General features: G+C 38.0%; 1 protein-coding gene across 4 annotated transcripts; it reads left to right on the top strand.

The window, feature by feature from the left end:
- The first annotated feature begins 726 nt into the window (after positions 1–726).
- On the top strand, positions 727–22,174 carry LOC138617355 (pituitary adenylate cyclase-activating polypeptide type I receptor-like). 4 transcript variants are annotated; one of them, XM_069692306.1, is made up of 14 exons: positions 727–847; positions 4,683–4,776; positions 8,161–8,271; positions 8,354–8,454; positions 8,551–8,648; positions 9,378–9,510; positions 10,737–10,890; positions 11,535–11,595; positions 12,408–12,477; positions 12,944–13,035; positions 13,838–13,921; positions 15,643–15,772; positions 16,517–16,558; positions 17,570–22,174. In XM_069692306.1, exons 1-14 carry the CDS (start codon positions 806–808, stop codon positions 17,771–17,773), a joined length of 1,416 nt encoding a protein of 471 aa, XP_069548407.1. In that variant the 5' UTR covers positions 727–805; the 3' UTR covers positions 17,774–22,174. The 4 variants fall into 4 exon arrangements, with proteins under 4 accessions (XP_069548407.1, XP_069548409.1, XP_069548408.1 ...); XM_069692309.1 differs by having other exon boundaries at positions 729–847; positions 17,557–22,174; XM_069692308.1 differs by lacking the exon at positions 13,838–13,921.
- The last annotated feature ends 202 nt before the right edge of the window (positions 22,175–22,376 follow it).

The following is a 22,376-nucleotide window of genomic DNA, read 5'->3' as shown; positions in this document are numbered from 1 at the left end:
CGAAATGGCTCTGTCAAATTGAATGCCTTTTTGGGAAGAGGTTATTCTTTAAAATATAACTACTATATGAAAGAATGGGTTAAGTAACATTTCAGTGCAATTTTCGAAAGATTTTGAACATGTTTTTTTTACAGCCTGCAACAGTACAACAGGACTCTTCTCTCTTTTCCAAAATGCCACTATAGTGAGTTAATTTTGGGTAAAAACAATGAGTTTAATGTGAAAATTTTAAAATTATGAATAAAGTTACCGGTGATTATGCCATTCTGTCTTATTTTGACAGATTAATTAACTCAAAGCTACTGGTAGTGACGTCACTAGAAGTGAAGGAGCAGCTTCAAAAATGACACCATTTTAATTGCTATTGTTGCTGCACAGATAATACTATTTTCTAATAATGGTGTTAAAATCAGATATATCGGCTTTTTCTTATTGTGAGTCTACCAACTTAATACAGATGATGATGATGATGATGATGTGGCCTCGCATGCTGACGCTGCTCTGGTGTTGCTGTTTGTTCTCTTACGTTTTTTTTTCCCCTCTGTGTGTTGTATTTCAGAGTCCTTGATGCAGTAGTGTGGTGACGCTGAGGGGAGCAATTTCAGTGCATCCCTGTCAATAAACACACACACACACACACACACACACACACACACACACACACACACACACACACACACACACACACACACACACACACACACACACACACACACACACACACACACACACACACACACACAAGACAAACAGACAGGGAGGCATATTGTGGAGCCTTCTGGATAAAAGAGCTTCACAGGAGACAATGAGAGGCTACCTGCTGACTGCAATCTTTCTGCTGCCCTTGGTGAGTAGTTTGTGTGCATGCATCTGTGTGCTGATCTCATGTGTAGGTGGGTGTGTGTGTTGAGGGTTGGTGTTCAGCAGCACAGGAATGTATATTACCACATGTTAGGGTGCATGTATGTTCCCACGTCTCCGTCATCTGCCTCCTCGTTCTCGGCTTCGGTTTATTTTTATACGCACATTTTTGCGGCAGCGTTTGTAACGAGCGCTGGAAGGATGAAAAAAAAAAAAAAAAAAAAATCACCATATGCCGCATCAGCACATCAGCATACGTTACAGGTCCTGGAACAGTTCTGCGTTCAGGTGGCTGGCCGCCTTTTGCAACAATAACAGATGGCCTGACTGACCAAAGAGCTGCCTATCCATCTGCTGTGACTCACTTTTATTCGCGGTCTCATTGAAATAAAAAGCAGAATGGAAGAGTTGTGCAAGATGTGTGGGAGGAATTATATCTGGCACACTGATGTGCCACAGCAGCCCTTTCCTCGGCTCAGCCACACAAAGATATAAATTGCTTTTGGTTATATTAAAGTTCATGTCCTTCCTTTACCTGATGACTATGTCTTTATGCCATGTCAAAAAAAAAAATAGGAACAGAACCACAAAGGAGACTAAAATTCATTCATTCATCTTGCAGTCAGAAACATCTTCAGCCTTTAATTTACTGGCTCTAACATACATGAAGTATCCCTCCAGCTGACGTCTTTGCACAGTGCAGTCTCAAGCTGACCTTCAGCGGCTGATGTGGCAGAAACGTCTGTTGTGATGTACTTATTGTGTGTCAAATGGGTCTGTATGAGGACCAGTGGTCTGCGATGTCAAATGGGAGTTTTATTATCTGTGCTGCGCGGTGCTCTGGGAGCCACTCAGCTATCTGGCCCTCGAAAATAGCCTTGGGGCGGGAAACTGTGTTCTGCGGCCTAGAATGGACAGACATCTGTTTCAGAGGAGAGGAGTGATTGGGAGAAGAGCATAAGGAGCACACTTTGAAAATATGTCATTGATCTATCTTCTTGTTCCCTGCTATGGTCATGGTGCCTGTTTAAGGTTGGAGCTTTTAAAAACCTCAGCAGTCCTCAGTTAACCTGCTTCGTTGGCACCAGCTCTTTGTGTTTGTGTGTGAAGGTCTATATTCTTAATATCTGCCAACCAGTTTTACGATAGTGATTTCACCATTGTACCAAAATTTAAGCTGCTGTTATTGACACTTTTTTTTTTTTTTAATAACAATGGATCAGATTAATAGCCTATATGTAATGTGGAAAGGGTCGTGCGTAGTTTGTGTGTTTGTTTACTTATTTGGATTCTGATTAGTCTTGCTGGGACTTGAAATACATAATAAAAACAGTTAAGTATCTTATTTATCAACAACTGAATAATATACATGTTAACTAACTACCGCTCCCCATCATATCTGGGTGTGCTTTTTATTGTGTATTTTAAGGCATTGCTGTGGTTTTACAGCCCACTGCTGTACAGTTTTGATTCAATCTTAATCCAATTGGAGCATCAGGTCACGGCAGGAAGCAGTTTTCAGTAAAAAAAAAAAAAAAAAAAGACTTTGGAAACCCAGGCTATGCTAAAGTTAGCAACTGGCTGGTGAAGCACTTAGCCAGTAAGGAGGCAGATTTTTCCTTCGAACGTTGACGGGAACCAAAACAAAGCTGAAAGGACAGTGAATGTAACAATAGTTCTTAATATGTCTGAGTTGTGTTCACACCCCCAAATTGACCAAAAAAAAAAATCATTATTTAAATATTTAGCTTGTCAAACTTTTATAATGTGAATATTTATTGCCAGGGAACATTTGCAGTGTTGTCCAATCAAAAGCAATCCATTGTGTAAACAGGAAGTTCCTGACACATCACAAGCTGTCACAGATGTTCAGTATATACACTAAGATACCGCATATAGACTTGAGATGTGTTTTTTCGCTGAAAGTTAATACTACTCTAAATTACGTTTTATGTGAAGAAAAATGCTTTAGATTTTTTTAAATGTGTCATTTAACTGGTGCTTTTATTGTCACTTGGACAAAACTCTGCGCATAACCGCAAACTGCAACTCTGCACACCGCTACTGATGTTGCATAACTATTTTTTGTAATTAAGTAAATTACAAGCAGAATTTATATATGTATATATTCAAATATATATTATCATTGGACTTTAGTATTTGTTGTAATTATTGTATGTTTTTTTTAATAATTCAGTCTTTTAAGAAAACATTATTTATAGAATAAATTTTAAATGAAGTAGTTACTTTGTTATATATGGAGAAATGTGTTTCGAAGTAAGATTAGTAAAAATACCACCCTGTTAATCAACACTACGTAATCACTTAGTCTGATGTTATTCACAAAATGTTGTTATTTCTGTGAAATGTAATGGTTTTCAGCATCATTAAACAGCATTTTAATTAAAAGTAAGGTCATATATGTTGACGATATTTAAATGGATCAAATATTAGCAGCTAATTTTAGATCTACTAAAGAACTGGTGCAACCGGTTGCAATAGAAACAAACGTTAAAAAAAACGATTGTAATTATAGCTAATTTTATAATGCAGCTCAGTAAAAAGCATAACCTGCTATCCAAGACTCTGTATTAATACATTAATGATTTACACATGTCATACTGTCATCTTGCAGGCCTCTTTGCATTCATGCCAAACAGATATTTGTCATCTGCATTCCTATTATTTTTCATTTCTGGGAAGCTTTGCCTACAATATGCGTTGGCTCCTGGCTGGTTACCTGCTGCTTAGCAACATGGATGCTCGCCAAGGATACAACGGGGTCTGTCTTTCAAATAATGCCAGCCTGGTTTTATTAAACAATATCAAACACCTCTGACAACATGAAGAAGTGAGGTGTTTTTGTTTATCCATCACGGAGCGGAGGAGAAGAAGCTGTTGTCGTCCAGTGTATTAAACAAGTCTGGAAGTGGTAACGCACCAGAAAGCAGATAGCTCTAATGATGTTCCACGTAATTCATACCGTGTTTTAAAATTCTGCCCACGTGCAGCGAGATAAAGAAAGGATGTGGATCCCAGGACATCTTCACAGTCGGTTGATGCCCTATCTTATCTAGGCAGCGAGGCCTGAAGTGAATTCATATCGGAGGGCAGAGAGATAGAGTGATGAGTCAGCCGTGGCTCAGAGGGCTGGGATATATTACACCTATCATTTCACTGTGAGAGCGAAGTAGGGGTTGCAAGAAAGCTAGGGGTGCAGAACGAAGATCGGCCCTGAGAGAGCGAGTGGGAGCGTCAGCAGAGAAGTCAGACGCTGTGCAGACGTACAGTAACTCCACTACCTCTGGGTAAATAGTTCCCCTCAGTGCACCGCAGAAACCAGTTGCCTGTATCTCCCTCGGGACAGTTACAGTCTCCTGTTCCCAAGGCTGTCTCATGGTTCTTTATGAATCGGTAGTCACTCTTAAGTTTTTCTAAGTTTTCCCTACAATGTTGGAATATCCTTCGGTAGCTGTGTAGTGTGCGACCATCAGTTTCTCATCACGAGTTGCTCCATCCAGGTCTTGCTGGATCCTTTTGTCAGCACACACCGAAAACACTTCAGAAACAACCAAATCGTCCCTCTTTACATCGCTGTTCTTGTATCGTTAAATTCTGGTGGTAAATCCCCGACACCTCAAAGTAGAGAGAAACAAAATGCACAAATACGGAAACCTTCACTGTCTTTAGCAGATGTTCCTGGGTTTTAGTTGAACCCCTAAACAAGCAGCTGTCTAAAATAAAAGCAGGTTTTCAAGGTGTTTAATGGTTCTCAGCGGTGCAGTGTATCAGTGTCTGTGCTTTATGTGTGTTTTCTCCAGGTGGCCTCAGAGTCTGGGCACTGTATAATAAAGCGAGAACATGAGAAGTGCATGGAGAGCATCGCAATGCACAACCCAGATGGCGCTGAATTCGGTAAGTGAGGACGTGTCCACGAGTGTGGGTACGCTTGTGTGTGTTCCCGCATCCTTCTGAGTGCATAATTTGGCATGAATCCCTCGCTTTGCAAGGCTCTGCTGCCGTGATTGAATTGTCTACGTCTTGGGTGGGCCAGAAGACACAGAACTGCTGATGAAAGTCGTGCATCAACTTAAATTTCTGAGAATTAATAGAAAACAGGCTTGTTTTTACACTCAATTATCTGTTTGGGTTTTGTTTTTTGTTTTTTTTAGGTTTGAAAAGGTTAAAGAGAGACTTGCGAGGAGGGAAAATGAGTTGAGCTTTATATCATCTTCCAGACTGCAATAAAGCACAAGCTACCATCTAGTCATCCACAGGTCTCTAACCAAATGTCTGCCTGTAATGTCACGCTGAGCTGCTTTTGCAATTTTCCCACGTCATTCTTCCGAAACACAGAAAAGTTGTTATGTGGTTCCTGGAAGCAATTATTTTCTTGGCTATAGATTGTGGTTTTCAGTAGTGACTGCTGCAGGTCTCCCGCTGCTCGGAATTTGCCCAAACAGACTGCAACTCCCAGACTGCACTGTGACTCACAGCTTTGCCGACAGCCACCGGAGCCTTGAAAAACACAATAAAACATGAGACGTAAAAGATAACAAGATTAAAGAGGAGAGGAGCTGTAAGTCCAGCTCATTTTTCATCTGTCGATTTTAAAGGTCACCCTGCAGTCTTCCTATGTGCTGCACAGCAAGCTGCGTGTGACTCCTTATTGTGTTTTTATCTAAGAGTTTTGTATTTCATGTGTTTGTTTGTTTTTATTAAAAAAAAGAATTAAAAAATATGCTTGATTTATATTCATTTCACAATTTTATTTATGGTTAAAATCAGGCATCCTGTTGATTATTTTACTCTTACTCCTCTGCCACATAGTCAGCTTGTTTATGTCTGTATTCGACTATCCGTGTCCGGACCATAGAGACACATGTCGGCTAGCCTTGACCCTTTAACTGATCCCCGTCTCCTCCCGTCCCTTTAAAAAAAAGCCGTTCGGCTCCTTTCTGCTGACAGCAAATCGTTGCTGAGGAAATAAAAACGCCCTGTTTGCAGAAATCCAATTCGAAGGCTGGAGAAAAAGGAGAAAAGGGAGAAATGAGCACAAGGAAACTATATGTCAGAGAAAAGATAAAGAAATTGATAGTGGCCAGATTTTGTTTTTGGTCCTGATTTATCAAAATCCAATTCCAAAATCATATCTCAAGATTTGTTTTTTAATTGCAGTGCTGTGGCCTCAGATGATTCTGCCGGCTGTGAAATTGCTAAAAGATCATGCTGTCTGATTTCTGCCTGGTGCTGCAGTCATCCCCCAGCTGAATTTACCATCTACAAAACTAATCATGGTCATAAAATGGCCTGAAAAACTTGATTTATTTCAAAACTAAATCATCTCCATTCAACAGTTTCCCCAAAGATAAATGAGAATGCATTCAATTGAAATTGATGTTATTCGTGGTTGGATTGTGACACCTGACCATGACTGTTACCCTGCAGATAAGCAAATGTTATTATCTGTGTCTTCAATTTTATAGCTACAAAAATAATTCAGTGGACAGAGATTGCACCTCATTTTTCAGGCAAAAACACAAAACAGAACAGTTTTGGTTGAACTACACAAGCTTTTGATATAATTGAAAAGATTAATCATTAAATTAGATAATATTCATCAAGCTCTTTCCAGGAGCACCACAACATGTTTTTTTTCTTTTCAAATCAATGTCTGAATTCCAATAAACATGAATCTTCTTCAGCATGCGGCCATATGGAATAGCTTAAATGTGATCAATATTCTGCTTCAGTTGCACTCCATGACTCATTCTGTCCCCAGTCAGATCAGCTCTGAGAAAGAAATAACGTTTATCATGTGACTCCATCCCTCTGTATTTGTGCACATGTGCTCCCTACACAAAGCATATGCTGTATGGGTGCTGTGTGTACGCTGGATCTTTGCAGTCCACTGAAGATTCAGTATATTGTGGGATCTTTTGTGAGATAGCCAGTGATGCAGACAGAGTGCTTTATTAAGCCGGTTACCTCTGTAGCTCAGTGCGGCTCATTTGGCTCCGATGTGCCCTTTAAAAGGTAATTGGCTTCGTGTCCGGCTCACCAGACAGAACCAAAACAGATTAGAGAGCCAAGCAGAGTAGAAAAAGGTCTTCGAACACACACGTATGTCTAGGAACACATGCGTGAACACATACATAGACGCACCCACTGTCACAAACACACAATTACACACAAATCAGACTTCTACCTGCTTCAGCAGCACTATAAACCGCCCAACAATAAACAACCAGATAAACCGGGAGAGACAGAGAAAGATGAAGGGAACGGGTGGAGAGGTGCTGAAGATGGAGCACACATAAAAGAAAGTTATGATAGTTGCACTTAAAATAAAGAATTTATAGAGTCAAGTAAGGATTGTGGCAGAAGAACAGAAGGAGGTAAAAACAAAATCTTTTTTTCTTTTTTTTTAGGGTTAGTTTCAGGCTGGAAAAACCAGATGGTTGGATCACATCAGATTAATTAGATAAAAAAAACAGATGATTTCCAATGTCAGATTCTGTACAATGGTTTGCTAAACATTCAAATACTTACCGACACTAGTTGTTTCCAGTTTAATAGGTACAGCTGGTAAAACCCATCGCAGTTAAAGAACCAGATATTCTCTCGGGAGGTGGTAGAGACCAAAAACAGAGCAAGAAGAGAAAATGTAACTTTCATTTGCCAAGAAACCAAAAATACGACTGCTAATGAATGATAATGTTTCTGTAAGAAATATTCCTGCACGTTTTGTCTCATGTTTGTCCAGTGCAAACACTAGGTAGCTAAAATTAAATGTTAAAATAATCAGATTTAGATTAAGCCCTTCCAGGACCAAGCCATGTCTGTTGAAGGTTGTAGAGCACATCACATTTACTGGTACTTCTATGACTGGATGGATTCTAACTGTCCTGGTGATGACGATAAGGAGACTTATTGTCTTTAAGAATTCTCCCAAGTGTCTTTCATACTTGGAGCCCAAAGTTGCTCATTTTGGCCTCATAGTTTTGAAGCTGTTGCTAATTAAATTTGGGGACGTTTTTTCTAGTGGACATTTTAAAACACAGCCAAGGGCTTAAGCGGTTAAAAGAGATAATAAGATCTGAAACCTGCTCCCATGTTAGCAATAATTTGGTCACAAAAATGCCAGATATCTATGGGAAATTAAACGCTATTACTTCCAAATTAATTGCCTCAGATTCAGTTTTGTTCATTAGTGTCAGTGTCATTTCCTCAGAATTATAACACACTGACCACTTGTGTTTCTTCTTTTTTTTTTTTTTCTCGTCCTCTGCCCGTCAGCGTGTGAGTGGCTGTGGGACAACCTGACCTGCTGGCAGGCGGCCACCATCGGTGAGGTAGTGGTGGTCAACTGTCCGGAGCTCTTTCATGACTTCATGGGCCCTGATGATGGTGGGTGGCGCCACGAGATTAACAGTGTCTGATCTGAACTGATGTCATTTCAATTTGCTCAGGAATATTGTTTTACTTTCAGAAATGGGGAAGGTCAGTCGTAACTGTACCGAGGACGGCTGGTCTGAGCCTTTCCCTCACTACGTGGACGTCTGCTTCTTTTACGACAACACTACCAAACCTGTACGGCTCTTCTTTCTTTTTTTTTTACCTCCATCTGAATATACACACATCACATGTATTACCAAGATATGTACTCATTCACTGTCTCATCATTAGGACATGTACTACGCGTCAGTCAAAGCCCTGTACACAGTTGGGTACAGCACATCGCTGGTGTCTCTGACCACAGCCATGGTCATTCTCTGCAGATTCAGGTGAGTTTTGCCAAAATGATTCCAAGATGTGAACGTTTGTTCACTGAATTTTCTTTCGTCATTTGAATACTCAAACTCAAATAAGAAAAACAGTGAAAAAAATGTGGGAAAACGAACGTGGTTTTTTTTTTTTTAATGTTTTTCTTTTTTATCAGTACATTAAACGTCCAAAATAGTTCCTTAATCATATTAGGCAGTCAACAGAAAATGAATTGTTTTATTTTTGATGATCAATTTATTGTTATTTTTTTAAGCTGAGCAGTGTTCTGTTTTCAGATTTTATGTGTTTTGCATTGATCTGTTTTACGTGAATCTTTTGGCTCTGAACTGTTTGTATGAACAAATTAGGCAATTTGAAAAAGCCACCATGGGCTTTTTTTTCCCCACATTTTCCTAAAACAACGAGTTATTTGATACATTTAGAAAAGGAACTACTGCGGCTGCTATTCATCAAATTTGGCAGAGTTGCAGTTGTGAAATTTTAAAACAGGTTCATTAACATCAGAGTTTACTGGTTTGTTGTTATAAGCACGTTATTCGCTTTCTATTTCGTGGTTTCTATCAGGGGAAATGTACATTTTTGAGTTTTGAAAATCTTCCTCTGACTAAATTTAGAAATATTTTTTCAAGTGTAAAAAAAAAAACCTTCAGGGCTTAAAGGGTTAAACCCTGCTCCGAAGGTTTTTTTGAGTGTGAAAACAAGATTTATGTCTTCTCTCGTCTCTCCAGGAAGCTCCACTGCACCAGGAACTTCATTCACATGAATTTGTTTGTGTCCTTCATGCTGAGAGCCATCTCAGTCTTCATCAAGGATGGTGTGCTGTACGCGCAGGAAGACAGCGACCACTGCTTCGTACACACAGTCAGTAACCACAGCTATTATTATATACTGTAGAGGCCATAACACAAACTTCATCTGAGTCTGCTGGTTTTCATCCCCAGAAAGGAAAACAACTATAACTGATTGTTTGGTTATTAATAGAAAAAAATCCTCACTTTCAAATCATATGGTTAATTATTTAATTCACTTGAAGCAGATAATTGCTACAAGGCAGTTATTATTCTAAATGATCCATTCTGACGTTTGAAGTTTGTAGACTATTGGCTGTAGATTATTGATCTATCGCTTCCAGAGAGCCGTATTCAACGATTTCAAACGATTCATAGACGTAAACGTGCTTGTGCAATATGATCAGGCCTGTTCTGTTTGACATATGAAGAGCTTGAAACACGTCTCCTTCACGTCTTTCCTGTTTGATATTTACCTTTGAAGGAACTTCAATCTCATGCAAATTTTTACAAAAAGCAAACACACTATTAGATGACTAATACTCCCTGATTACAGATGCAGAACAAGCTCTTAGCCTTTGTGTGGTAACAACACATTGCTCACTGTTGTTAAGCAGGCATGATAAATAAACCTAATTAGGAACACTAATGGCTTCAGCAAGGCCAGTGGAAATCTTCTACTAGATCATTAACATATCAATGGTTACTTTGTCCCTATTTCTTTTTTTCCTTTTTCTTTTTCTAAATCTGCTGCTTTACTGCTGTTGCCATGGCAATCACAGGTCATCACCATGGTGGTACCGAGAATCAGATCAGTGCCGTAATTGGTTGACCCCCGCTCTGAATATGGACTCTAATCATTAACATGATGTCATGAAATTACACTTCACCTGACATGCTGCTGCCTCATCTCTGTTGTCGTTTGCATATTCACTCATTGTCCCTTGTTTAATTTTTAGGTTAATTACAGTATGATGCACTGTTTCAGCCCTGTGACAACAACCTCTGTTTACTCTGAGATTTACAGGAATAAGGACATTTGTCACTGTGACTTTTAAGGTGTTGAGCTTTTAAAAGACAGACATTTCAAAGCTGAAACAAATTGTGTTTACTGTAGAGGGAAAAAAAAAAATATCATCTAAATATACAACAGTTTCGAAGGTATCACATTTCTTCTTTACGATAATGATGTTGAAGAATTGGCTCCTTCAGTCTTACAGATATAAGATCACAAATAAAAACCGGAATCCCTCTGCCTGTTGCTGCACTAATGCATCTCCCCGGTGTCTCCACATGCAGGTGGCGTGTAAAGCAGTGATGGTTTTCTTCCATTACTGTGTCATGTCCAACTATTTCTGGCTCTTCATTGAAGGTCTGTATCTCTTCACTCTGCTGGTGGAGACTTTCTTTCCCGAGAGACGTTACTTCTACTGGTACACCATCGTAGGATGGGGTCAGTAGCCATTTCTTACTCAACATCATCAGTGGTGCAACGTGGCAACCGATTTAGTTGCTCTTTGTATTGTTAATTTTAAAATATTTGCAATAGCTTAAGCTTTTCAAAATAAGTTTATTTCACTTTTCTGTTCATAAATTGTATTTTAGAATCAATTTATACATTTTAAAGGAATAAACAGACAGCAGTACATAATTTAGAATAATACTGATATCCCATATCTTTTTAAATATGAGATAAAAAATAAACAACACCCTGTTTTTGAAATCCTGGAGGAGTCATTAAAGCAGTTTTGCATTTGTTTGTTTGCCAAAGCCTTTGAGATTTCTGTGTTTTGAATTAAATTAAGACACAGATAAAGAAGAAATACTGTCTTGATAAAAAAAATGTTAATGGTATTTTGTGCTAATTATGATTACAGCCTGTAACATACATTTTATAATGTGATATTTATATAGATGAATACAACATAAACAGAGTTGCAACTGCAAATAAATGAATCTGTTATCCCAGTATATGTTGTAATTTCCAGAAACAAGATTTGACTAATGAGAAGTACTAGAATTATGACAAGCATACCCTGTTTTTATCTTTGAGTTTATTGATTACTGTGTGATTCCTGTTTTTATTCCTGATTACAGGAACTCCCACCATTTGTGTGACTGTCTGGGCAGTTCTGAGGCTCCACTTTCATGACACCGGGTACGTCCCAACTTTAGATTTGAGTGGAGGAAAATAAGGTACATGTACTCAAGTACTTGTACTTTACATAAGTATCCTAATTTTCTGCGTTTTACACTCCTACTCCACTATGATTCAAACAAGTATTGTTCTGTCATTCCACTACATGTATTTGATATTTGAGTTACTATAACTTTTCAGAGTGATAATACAAAAATGTTCAGATTAAATCAATTCTGATGTTATATTACACCTTAAGATAAGACATTATTGACACTTCACAAGCTACCCATCTTTATATAAAGTAATTAGTATTCGTACCAGCTGCATCAGTAATCTGATGTAGACTTTAGTGAATCAACTTTTCTGACTCTTTAATGGTTTGTGAGGATGCTGGAGTCTACAATTTGTTTACATGTTAAACATGTTGCTTATCAACCAAAACTAAGGACTATGTCACACAGGTACATGTCTCACAACTATTAGCAATTCATAATCTCCAAAGATGCAACATTAGAAGTGCGTATAGCGTTTTGTAATGAATAATAAATACAGCTTGCTACAAGTTCCACAACTGTTTGGTGGTCCTTGTTGATTTCTCTTTCTTTGCTTCCATTTTTATCCATCTTTCTGATCATTCTCTATATGTGTGTATGAAAACAACATTTAGAAGTATCAGACTGTTAATTCATCTGATCGTTTCCCCCTTTTACTTTGCAAAGATCCCCTTGCTTGTCGTTCTGTATTGTGTTCTGTATCTCCTGATGTCCAGAGAATGTGAAGGCGTGTGTGATGAACGATTATTGAAATTCACGGTTCTCCTCCGCCTCCAGATGCTGGGATACAAATGAGAACACTGCCCTCTGGTGGGTGATCAAAGGACCAGTTGTGGCCTCCATAATGGTATGACATGCTCACAGTATTTTTTCAACCAGTTTGTCTTGTTTCATAAACTTATTTAGACAAAAAGGCGAAAGCAAACATGTGGCTTGAATCAAAAGGGGTCATGATTTATTTAAGCTGTTTGCATAAGTAAATCAAGATTATATAAAACAAAAAATGATTCCAAATCTGATGAATCAGAGATGTAGGTGGGGGCCTGGATCAGTGCACAATGTGGTTGGAAATTTAACAAAGACAACCAAACAACTAAAAATGATTTTGGGGGCGTTGAGTGCGAGTGTGTGGGGCTTTAACGGCTTCCTGTTCAGATGAGCCTCCTCTCACCAAAACTGGCCACTTCCTGAAAGGAAAGGAACTTAAATAAGAGCAGAGCAGTGAAACAGCCAACTAATGCTTGACCGACTGCAAAAATAAGTTTAGGAAAAATTATGCAGATAAATCACATGATGTTTGTCTTTGTTGTCAGATAAATTTCGTCCTCTTCATTGGAATTATTATCATCCTGGTCCAGAAGCTGCAGTCGCCTGATATCGGAGGGAACGAATCAAGCATTTACCTGTAAGTTACAATAAACGAGTTCAGTAACACCGAACTATCCCTTTCTATATCTGAGTGTAAATGTTAAAACTGTGTGTGAAGATTAATCAGTGAAGTAGATTGCTATGGGTTAAAGAAATGTGATTCACATTTGGTTCAAGGACAAGACTGGAGATATTCTGTATTTTTCTAATTGTCAACAAATCCCATGAAAATACCAAAAGTAATAATGAGCTGATCCTACAAGCAAATATTTCCCGTGTATCCAGAGTATATCCTGACGTAGATAATACTTTGTGCATTGGATCTGTTGTCAAAACATTACAAAACCTACATCAGAGAGCCACACTGTTGCACAGGGTGACATGCTCCCATTTTGAATTTAATTGCTGTAAATTCTCACTAGTGTACCGAATATATATTTTCCTGAGGGTCAGTTTACATTGTTATTTAACCAGCGCTAAAAAAAAACCTAAACATGCCTTTAGTCGTGCCTTTAGAAACTAAATTCTGTATAAAATGCTGTGTAATGACTTCTCATGTGTTGGCCTAGACTGTATTTTCAGATTCATATGTCGTACCTGTTGGCAGGAAGCTTGAGCCTCATTATGGAGTTGTACTGTAGCCAGACACACTCCTGCTCTGCTCCCACAGGACTGTGTCTTCTGAGGGCCTGCAGATAATGCCATTCTCATTTGCTGCTTAGACCTGTGCGTGCGTGACCGAGTGTGAAGACCTGCGTGTGTGTGTGTGTGAGACTGTGTGTCTGTGTCCCTAAAGACGTTGTCTTTGTTGTATTGTGTGTTGTCTTTGTGCTGTGTAGCAGCTGTGCTCAGAAATGCTTCAGTGAGCCCACACAGGCTGTTCAGCATTCGTGCAGGATGTCAGAGTTATCCACCATCACACTGTAAGTGTGTGTGTGTGTGTGTGTGTGTGTGTGTGTGTGTGTGTGTGTGTGTGTGTGTGTGTGTGTGTGTGTGTGTGTGTGTGTGTGTGTGTGTGTGTGTGTGTGTGTGTGTGTGTGTGTGTGTGTGTGTGTGTCCGCACAGATGTTTGTGTGTGTCTGTCTTGTGTTGACCGTATGTGTGTTACACCAGGGGCTTTCTTAAACTTTTTTTAATGGTCCGTGCTCCCGAATGAAAAATCACACTCACAAACACACTTGAGACACATTTTTAAATAATTAGTTACTAAATTATTAGGTTTTTGGATTTGGTTTTGCAATGTCTACTGCTGGTTGCTACAGTTTGATCACAGTAGTTGTACACTTTCTCACTTTACAATGAAAGACTTATTTTGACGTTTTGGGAAATACAATTACAAGTAAATACTGTCCTGCTCAGAGTTAGATGATGAGAATATGCAGTATAATCACATAGCTCCCTGTAAAACCATTAAATTGCCACAGACACTCTTTGTTTTTTGTACAGATGAATTAAAGTAATAGTTTTAAAGGTGATGGCAAATCTTTAGTTAGGACTTTGTTACATTTGGACAGAGCCAGACCAGCCCTTTCCCTGTTGCCACTGTAGCTAAGCTAAGCTAAACTACCTTCATAATACATGAACAGATATCACGTTAGGAGGTTGGTCTTCTCATCTAAATCACGGCTAGTAAGTGGGTCAAACTATCACTGTCAAATTATTCCATGAGGCCCTCAGGGGGCCACTAGACTGCACAGTAGAAAACATTGTTTTTCTCAGTTTTGTCCTCCAATTCTTCAGGTGTTTGTTGTGTATCCTCTTGTATGTCCGGCTGGTATGTCAGCAACTGCTGTTGGATGTCTGATACAGACACTAAATAAATACACAGATGTAGCTCTTTGTAAAGCACCTCACACACAGCAACAGTTATGTGTTTCATGCAGGTCTCGCTCCAAATCTTTAAAAAGAAAATTGACCTGAAATGAACCAGTGCAGTAAAATAAACCTCCGTGGTAAATAATAAGTATACAAGTCTGGTGTTGTTCTATGTTTTTCCTATTGTCAACAAATCTAATTTATGAGTCCATCACTCAATATTTTCTACTTTCACCACTCTGGCTATTGCAAATTTGTTTCTGTAAGATAATTAAAAGCCTAATTAAACAGCAAGGCACTGTAGATCTTAGCAGACATCACTGAAACAGATGTAAAGTGCTTTTGTTACACAATCATTAACATGATGATGGATCTGGGATTTACTCAAAATAAACTACCGTGACCCATTTGGATTAAATGATGGAGCATGTACCACTCGGTGCAACAACATCGCTCACTGATCTTGTTTGAATAGATTATAGACAACAATGGAGCTCTTAAGACAAAATGTGTTGGCAGCCTCAATTTATTGTTGACAAAAAGAAAAACCGAGACTATCACCAGCCTTATCCTTCAATCTTAACACTAAAAACCAATAGAGAACTATGATAAAGCCTCTTTCTTTAACAAAACTGATTAAACTCGAGACATTTTAAACCTGATAAAAGAAGTGAGAAAATGTCGTGTCGTTGCATCAACAGTGCACCTCTTGCATCACCTGAAGTCAACCAGCAGGAGCAAATCCACATTCAAATGTCTTTGATTTGAGTTTCAGTCACACCTGGATCGTATTAAACTGTTTATTTTGTGCATGTGTGTGTGTGTTCAGGCGTCTGGCGCGCTCCACCCTCCTGCTCATCCCCCTGTTTGGTATTCACTACACCGTGTTCGCCTTCTCACCTGAAGATGTCAGCAAGAGGGAGAGACTGGTCTTTGAGCTGGGGCTTGGATCCTTCCAGGTATAATCTCTCACTGCTCCGCCAACATCCGGTTTCAATTAAAGAGAAATGCCAGGTGATAAATGACAGAACCCAATAGGATAATAAATCATCGCAGTATACAAGATACAAACAGGCTCTTGAGGAGAGTGCTGGTGTCTTCTGCTGTCATTAAACATTAAACACAGTTGTGCAGAGAGAAGAAGAGCTAAATGTGTTTCCAATAAAGCAACTGTGAACCGTTAAAACAATATTGGACGACGTAGTAAATGATAGATTAAAAATACATAAAGTAAAGTACAGTTAAATCAAAACTGTTGGTAAAATGAATTGGTTCAGCAACAATGAAACTGGATTCATAAAAGTATAGACCGTCGTGTATCGTACGTGGTGTCAGGAAGAAACTAGTGACACCAGCCAACCATCAACATTAGTGACAGTAAGAAAAAAATAACAGACTTAAATCTTGTGTTCCTGTGACACTTCTGCAGCTGGAGACAATGATAAGTAAAATCATTAGGAGAAAATAGGTGCAAGTGGACGCTACGTCTTCTTTCAAACATGACGCAACCTGCAGTTTCCTGAGGATGTATTACAATGACGTTGTATTGTGTCTCTTTCTGCACCCAACAATTTGTAGTGAAGCTTTTAATAGCGATTGTATCTGACTTTGGCCTTTAATGAGGAAGTTTATTTTCGAGATGTAAGCACATTTCCATCTCATGCAGATTTTCTCTTATTTGTTGTCTCCATCCTACTCCTCAGGGCTTTGTTGTTGCTGTCCTCTACTGTTTCCTCAATGGAGAGGTAAGATTTTGTCTTTTTTCTTTCATGAACACATTCAACTTGTGTTTCCCTTTTTTATTTTTTTTACATAAAAGCACAGTGATGTAATGATGTGACATAAGCAGATTTCTGGATAGATGTCTCTGTTCTTAATAATTTGTGCTGATAATTCCCCAAGCCATTATATAACTTTACTTTAATCCACATTAATTAGCTTCTTTTTTTTTTTAAAGTATAAATATTTGATTAATATTGTATAATACACTATTAAAGTTGTAAGCATCTGAAAGTGTTGCACAAACAATCAATGAATGATTTACAAAACATTAACATTATTTATACATTATGTGGATCTATAGCTTAATATTACCAATTATATTTAGTACAATACAATCAATACATGTATAAGTTTAATGTAATGCATTCGGAGGAAAATAATGGGTTTATGGATCAAATAATTGGCCTCTTTACTTTCATAGCTTATGCCAAAACTTTAAACATGTTTATCACATATCTACAACAAGGAAATAAATACAAAGCTCATCTAAATCGTGATAATCATGATCTTTAAACTCACTTTAATTAAATGACTCGAGTAACCGTTGATAATGAACACATTTTTTATTATTTTTGGCTCACTGACTATTGACATAATGTTAGACCTCACTTACTGATGTAAAAAAGAATGGCGAATGATCTCAAATAAATTAAAAGAAATAAGCAAATCATGTTGAAAACATGCTGTTTATGTAGACAGTATATGGTGCCTTTTAAAATGTTGCCATCCCAATTAGCAATGCTAAAAGAAAACCTGACCCATTATCAAACATAATTGCTGACTCTGAAGTAATATATTCAGTCTTATTTTATGTGAGTACAGCCTAGGTATAGTTTTAGTCATAGTTTATACACTGCCTACGAATGTTCGCAAATAAACATTTTCCCACCTACTTTAAATGTACTGTACCTTTTCGCGGAGCTGGTACAGCTTAAAGTACATTAAAAATGACCTTGTGAAGTTTCTCCCTGAAGGTGCAGTCGGAGATCAAGAGGAAATGGCGCAGCTGGACGGTGAACCGGTACTTTGCTGTGGACCTGAAGCAGCAGAGGCACCCTTCGTTGGCCAGCAGTGGAGTGAACGGCGGGACTCAGCTGTCGATCCTCAGCAAGAGCAGCTCCCAGATCCGCATGTCCAGCCCTCTGGCGGAGAACGCCAACATCAGCCTCCCGACCTGAGCGTCTGACCGGCCGGAGTCAACGTCAAGGTGCCGTTCCCCTTGTGTACATCAGACCAACCAGAGCAGACCAAAGTGGCCCCTCACACCTCTTATATTTTGTAGTTTGGCCTTTAGAAAATGAATATTTCTGAAATCATTTAATAGAGATTTAGTAGAGGTGCACAGCCGGCGTTCATTTAATTTGATCGCAATATAATTTAATTTATTTTCACTATTTCAGTGCTGCAGTTGATTCTGCAGGTTTCAAACTTTTATGATTAATAACACATTTAATGTGTTTAGACAAGTCAAATTCCACTTGATTTAAACTCCCTCTCTAAAATGGTTTTATTTTAGATTTTGCCCTTTTATTGTTTCATTTATAAATAATATCAAAGAAGAGTTGGTGCCAAAACAAACACTACCAGTTGTAAAAAAAAAAAAATGTAGGGGTCATATTTGGCTGTTGGTGTCAAGTAAATGTGCTTCAAAGTGCCATACAGGTTGCCTGACTGGATCTCATTACAGTCCAAAGTTAAATATGAACCAAACGTTCGCCTTGCTTGTACAAATGCTCATTGTTTAAATGTTCCATCTTGAATTTAAACATTTTTCTACAATCAGCCGTAAGTACAGAGTATGTCAAAATATATAAATATAAAAAATTTAAAAAAAAAAAAAAAACTCATGGATTGTGTAAATAGTTACATTTTGTTGTCTAGATCCAAATTTATTTCTTTAGCATAACTCAGTATTGTAATGACCTTTTCAAACAAAAGGAACTGGAGCCCAAATCTGTAGACTTCATCACATATCCCGAGGACCCAGAGGATCCTGCCCTCTCTATTCTGGACTCTTTAGTTGTACAAACAATAAACAAAAATATAAACACATTCAGAATATATAAAATCGGAAATGAATGTGCACCACAGAGCAGCGTTTCCCAACCTGGGAGTCACGGGATTAATCGAAGGGGGTCGTGAGATGTTACATACAAGGTGGACATTTGCTTCCTTTTTTTTTTTTCTTGTAAAATAAAAGATAGTTTCACATCCTCAGCCCTAAATTAAACAACTTGAGAAGGTAAAATTAGGTTTCGCTTCGAGTCCTCAGAGCTTTGTTTGCAGGGCCGTGAGTTGATTTCTGTTTTAAATGGTCGCAAACCAAAAAGGGTTAGCAAATACTGCTGTGGAGGATTTCATAATACACATGAGAAAGAAGAAGAAAAACAAAACTCCCAGCTAGAGGCTTTAGCTGCACGACAGCAGTTTCCTCCAGCTGGTTTTTCCTTTTTGCGGACCTTTCAGACACATTTTTGTACAGACTTGTGAACATAAATGTGCCATTTCATGGATGCTTTTGCTCGAAGCGCGTCGTCGTGCCATGAGCTCATTTGTGCAGTGTTTTACCGTCGGCACTGAGATTCACGCCGTCAAAATGCTCTTTAAAGATAACAGGACTCTTTGTCTTGTTCTCTTTCCTCTGAGCTTTAGCCCAGTGTGCCATATTGAACTGCTCTTCATATTAATTTTTTTTTTTTTTTAAATGAACCATCTTCTACACTCATATTCCAAAGTGCCTAGTCAGTCACAAATAGCTATCATTTTTATTTACAGTACAGTGAGCAGATAATGCAAAGATGTAGTGACAGTCATTTCCTGGGAAGAATGTACAGATTGGTGTGTATAATTGTGGATGGTACAAAAAAAAAAAAAAAAAAGCTTTTTCATTGTGTGCGACCAAACTTTATCAGTGAAATTGTGCTTTTTCTCATTTTAATAACTTCCTCATAATGTGAAGACTCCCCTTTATTTTTTTTTCTTTTATTGTGATGTCAATGAGTTGAGTAATAGTTTTACATAATTGCTGCTTTATTTAGCTTTTTGCTTACAACTATCACCCATTAAAAATAGTCAATTCAGCATTAACCTCAAACACATCGACGGCTTCAAAACCGTAACAATAAGTCTAACATTCAAAAGAAAAATGCTTTGATGTGACGGCTCTGACAATCGCAGTGTTGCTCATTTTTCTCTTTTTGTTTGTGCAAGCTAACAAACAATAAGTGTACAGGTGGGAAAATTATTTATTAAGACGAAATGTGAAATGATGTGTACAGGAGAACTTTTCCACCGTATGTACTTCAGATATTTATTTTTTTGTACTGTCACCTGCGTGGATTATAAGAATGTAGTATCCTAAAAATAATGACTTGAGGATACTCTCGAACAAATAAGGATGTATATTTATTAACTTTCCATGAAATGGTGCAATGTGAAATGATTAAATGTAAAGTATACGTGCATTTTTTTTTTTTTTTTTTTTGTAACATAATTGTACGATTGCTTTGTGATTTAATTACATTGATTGATGTTGACTTTCTTGGTTAAAGCGCTATAAATGTTCGTGATGACACGGCCTCACTGGCACTGAAACATAGACACGATCTTTGGAAAAAAAAAAAAAGCAAGACGATACGCTATGTTTTATCCATCCTCGGTCAAAACAGTGAGTGAGCATTGCACTAGATTCTATCGAGTAGAACGAGCTCAAGAAGTTGATTTGATTTAAATAGGAAGGTTGTGAAAGGTGGAACAACTGCAACAGATAAAACACAAAGTGTGTCCGAGGGTGTGATTAAAAACCCACTCTGCTGTTGGTTACGTGTTTCTATCACCAGCTGTCAGTCTGAGTCTGAACCAGCTCAGATGGAAAACGACCATGTCTCAAAGCTGTTACTGTCTGTGAAAAAAAAAATGAAAAAAGAAGAGTAGTAAACTCTTTACTTGATCATGTCTGTGTTGTGTATTTGTCCACCACACGGTGGCAGCAAAGTTTGACAGTTTAATAGCGAGGAGGGAGTTTTGGCTGGTATTTATTTGTTGTTGTTTTTTTTTTTCGCCTTGTATTTTAAATTTTGAATGGAATGGGTGTAGGCCGGGGTATTGATGCACGCTATAGTCTTATCATTGTTTACATATATTTTTGTGACTTTATTTCACATGAATCAGCAGACCGGCCGACAACTTGCTTTTTCAGATAGTGACCACTGAAAAAGCTGAGGAAGCTGGTGATGTTTGTCATTTCTCAAAGCAACCAAAAATGTATTTCTCTTTACTTAAATTTCAAAACAAACTGTGAACCGTCTGAGTTTCCAAGCATTTACTGAGATGGAACGAAATTTGGAGAATTGGTTGCACTTTTTAGCACTATAGCAAAATCAAGCGGTGTAGCTTTTAACTACATTTTGACTAAAAGAGACCACACATCTCTTTACAACATTTTTTTTCTTGCACTTATTTCAGCATCACAGTTAGAACCTTTCAGAAATAGATTCACTTTCTTGCTGAGAGTTTGATGAGAAGATTTATACCATTCTTGTGTCTGAATGCTTAATATGGCGCTACAGCTGGCAGCTTAGCATTGCAGAAAGACTGGGGGAAGACATAACTACCCTGGCTTCCTCTAATGCAACCTCCTCTAATGTTTATTTAATTAGGTATTAAAATATGATATCTCATTTTACAATCCCTTTTTTCCAGAGTTAAAAAAAAAAACCATAAGTACTTTTTAAATAAGTTAAGATGTATTAGTAGTTTCCCCCTAGCTGGTGGTGGCTATTGACTAGCTTTTAATTTCCACCTGGAAAGTAAATTCCCACCAAGTGACTGTTTACCAGCTAGTAGACTCCCCTAACTAGTCAGCTGGTTCTCCCTATCTTGCAGATAACAGAGCTGTGTGTTTCCAGTCTTTATGATAACAATCATCTCATCAAAGTCTCAGCATAAAAAAAAAAATGAATGAGTGTATTTCCAAAGGTGTCCAACTTGTTTTAGATGTAATTATTCTCTGTGCGGCATATCTTAGTGTTTAGATGCCGTTTTTTTTGTTTGTTTTTGTTGTGTTGTTGTTGGTTTTTTTTGGCGGTTTTGCCTGTTGAGCTAGTTTTGGCGTGAGTGTGTGTGAGCTCAATTGATTGCCAATGAATTTTTGAATGTACCGTTGTTGCTCAGCTGCTCTTAAATGTTGCCTGCTATCGATTTGCCATGGTGTACAAATGATGTCTTTTCTTTATCATATATGTATATTTTTGGCACACAGGTGGACCTCTTGACTAAGACTTGTAATGTTTGTGACTGTGTTTTTGTACATTAATGTTTATGTACCAGTGTGTGTGTGCGTGCGTGAGCGTGTGAGTTTGAAAGTTGGAGAGTGTACCGTGTATGCATGTGTATGTATTGACAAGCATTTGTGGGGATATAAGTAACTTAAATGTTTAAAAAAAAATATGTATAAACTTTCATCCCGTTTTTGTTCTACCTGTGACAATGCGTTCAAATGTGTAACAAGCATTCGAGTGTCCAACATTCATGTCTACGGTTGTGTTAAATTAACTGCAAAATAAATCTATATGTGGCAAGTTGTTGCAAAGACTGTGATTCATTTTACAAACAAATGTAGTCAAAGTATAGATATAGCTGTAAATTAAAGCTAATTACTGTATTTTACTTATAAAATGAATTTTAAGGAACACTTCTCTCAAAACAATCCTTTTTTTTTTTTTTTTTTAACATACCAGCTTTAATGTGTGAAACCCAAGCTTGCAATATGTTGACAAAACT

Source organism: Brachyistius frenatus, unplaced genomic scaffold (genome assembly GCF_029030835.1).
Source record: "Brachyistius frenatus isolate BFR_SWC_R1_liver_20210118 unplaced genomic scaffold, ASM2903083v1 Contig_12, whole genome shotgun sequence".
NCBI lineage: Eukaryota > Metazoa > Chordata > Actinopteri > Embiotocidae > Brachyistius > Brachyistius frenatus.
Note: the sequence above shows the minus strand (reverse complement) of the source record. Positions and strands in the feature narration are given on the sequence as shown.

Excerpts from the sequence above, each read along its gene's own strand:
- LOC138617355 (XM_069692309.1), top strand. The coding sequence starts at position 806 with ATGAGAGGCTACCTGCTGACTGCAATCTTTCTGCTGCCCTTG. Across the intron at positions 8,649-9,377 it reads GTCATTCTCTGCAGATTCAG|GAAGCTCCACTGCACCAGGA; the intron begins GTGAGTTTTGCC and ends TCGTCTCTCCAG. Across the intron at positions 13,922-15,642 it reads GAGTTATCCACCATCACACT|GCGTCTGGCGCGCTCCACCC; the intron begins GTAAGTGTGTGT and ends GTGTGTGTTCAG.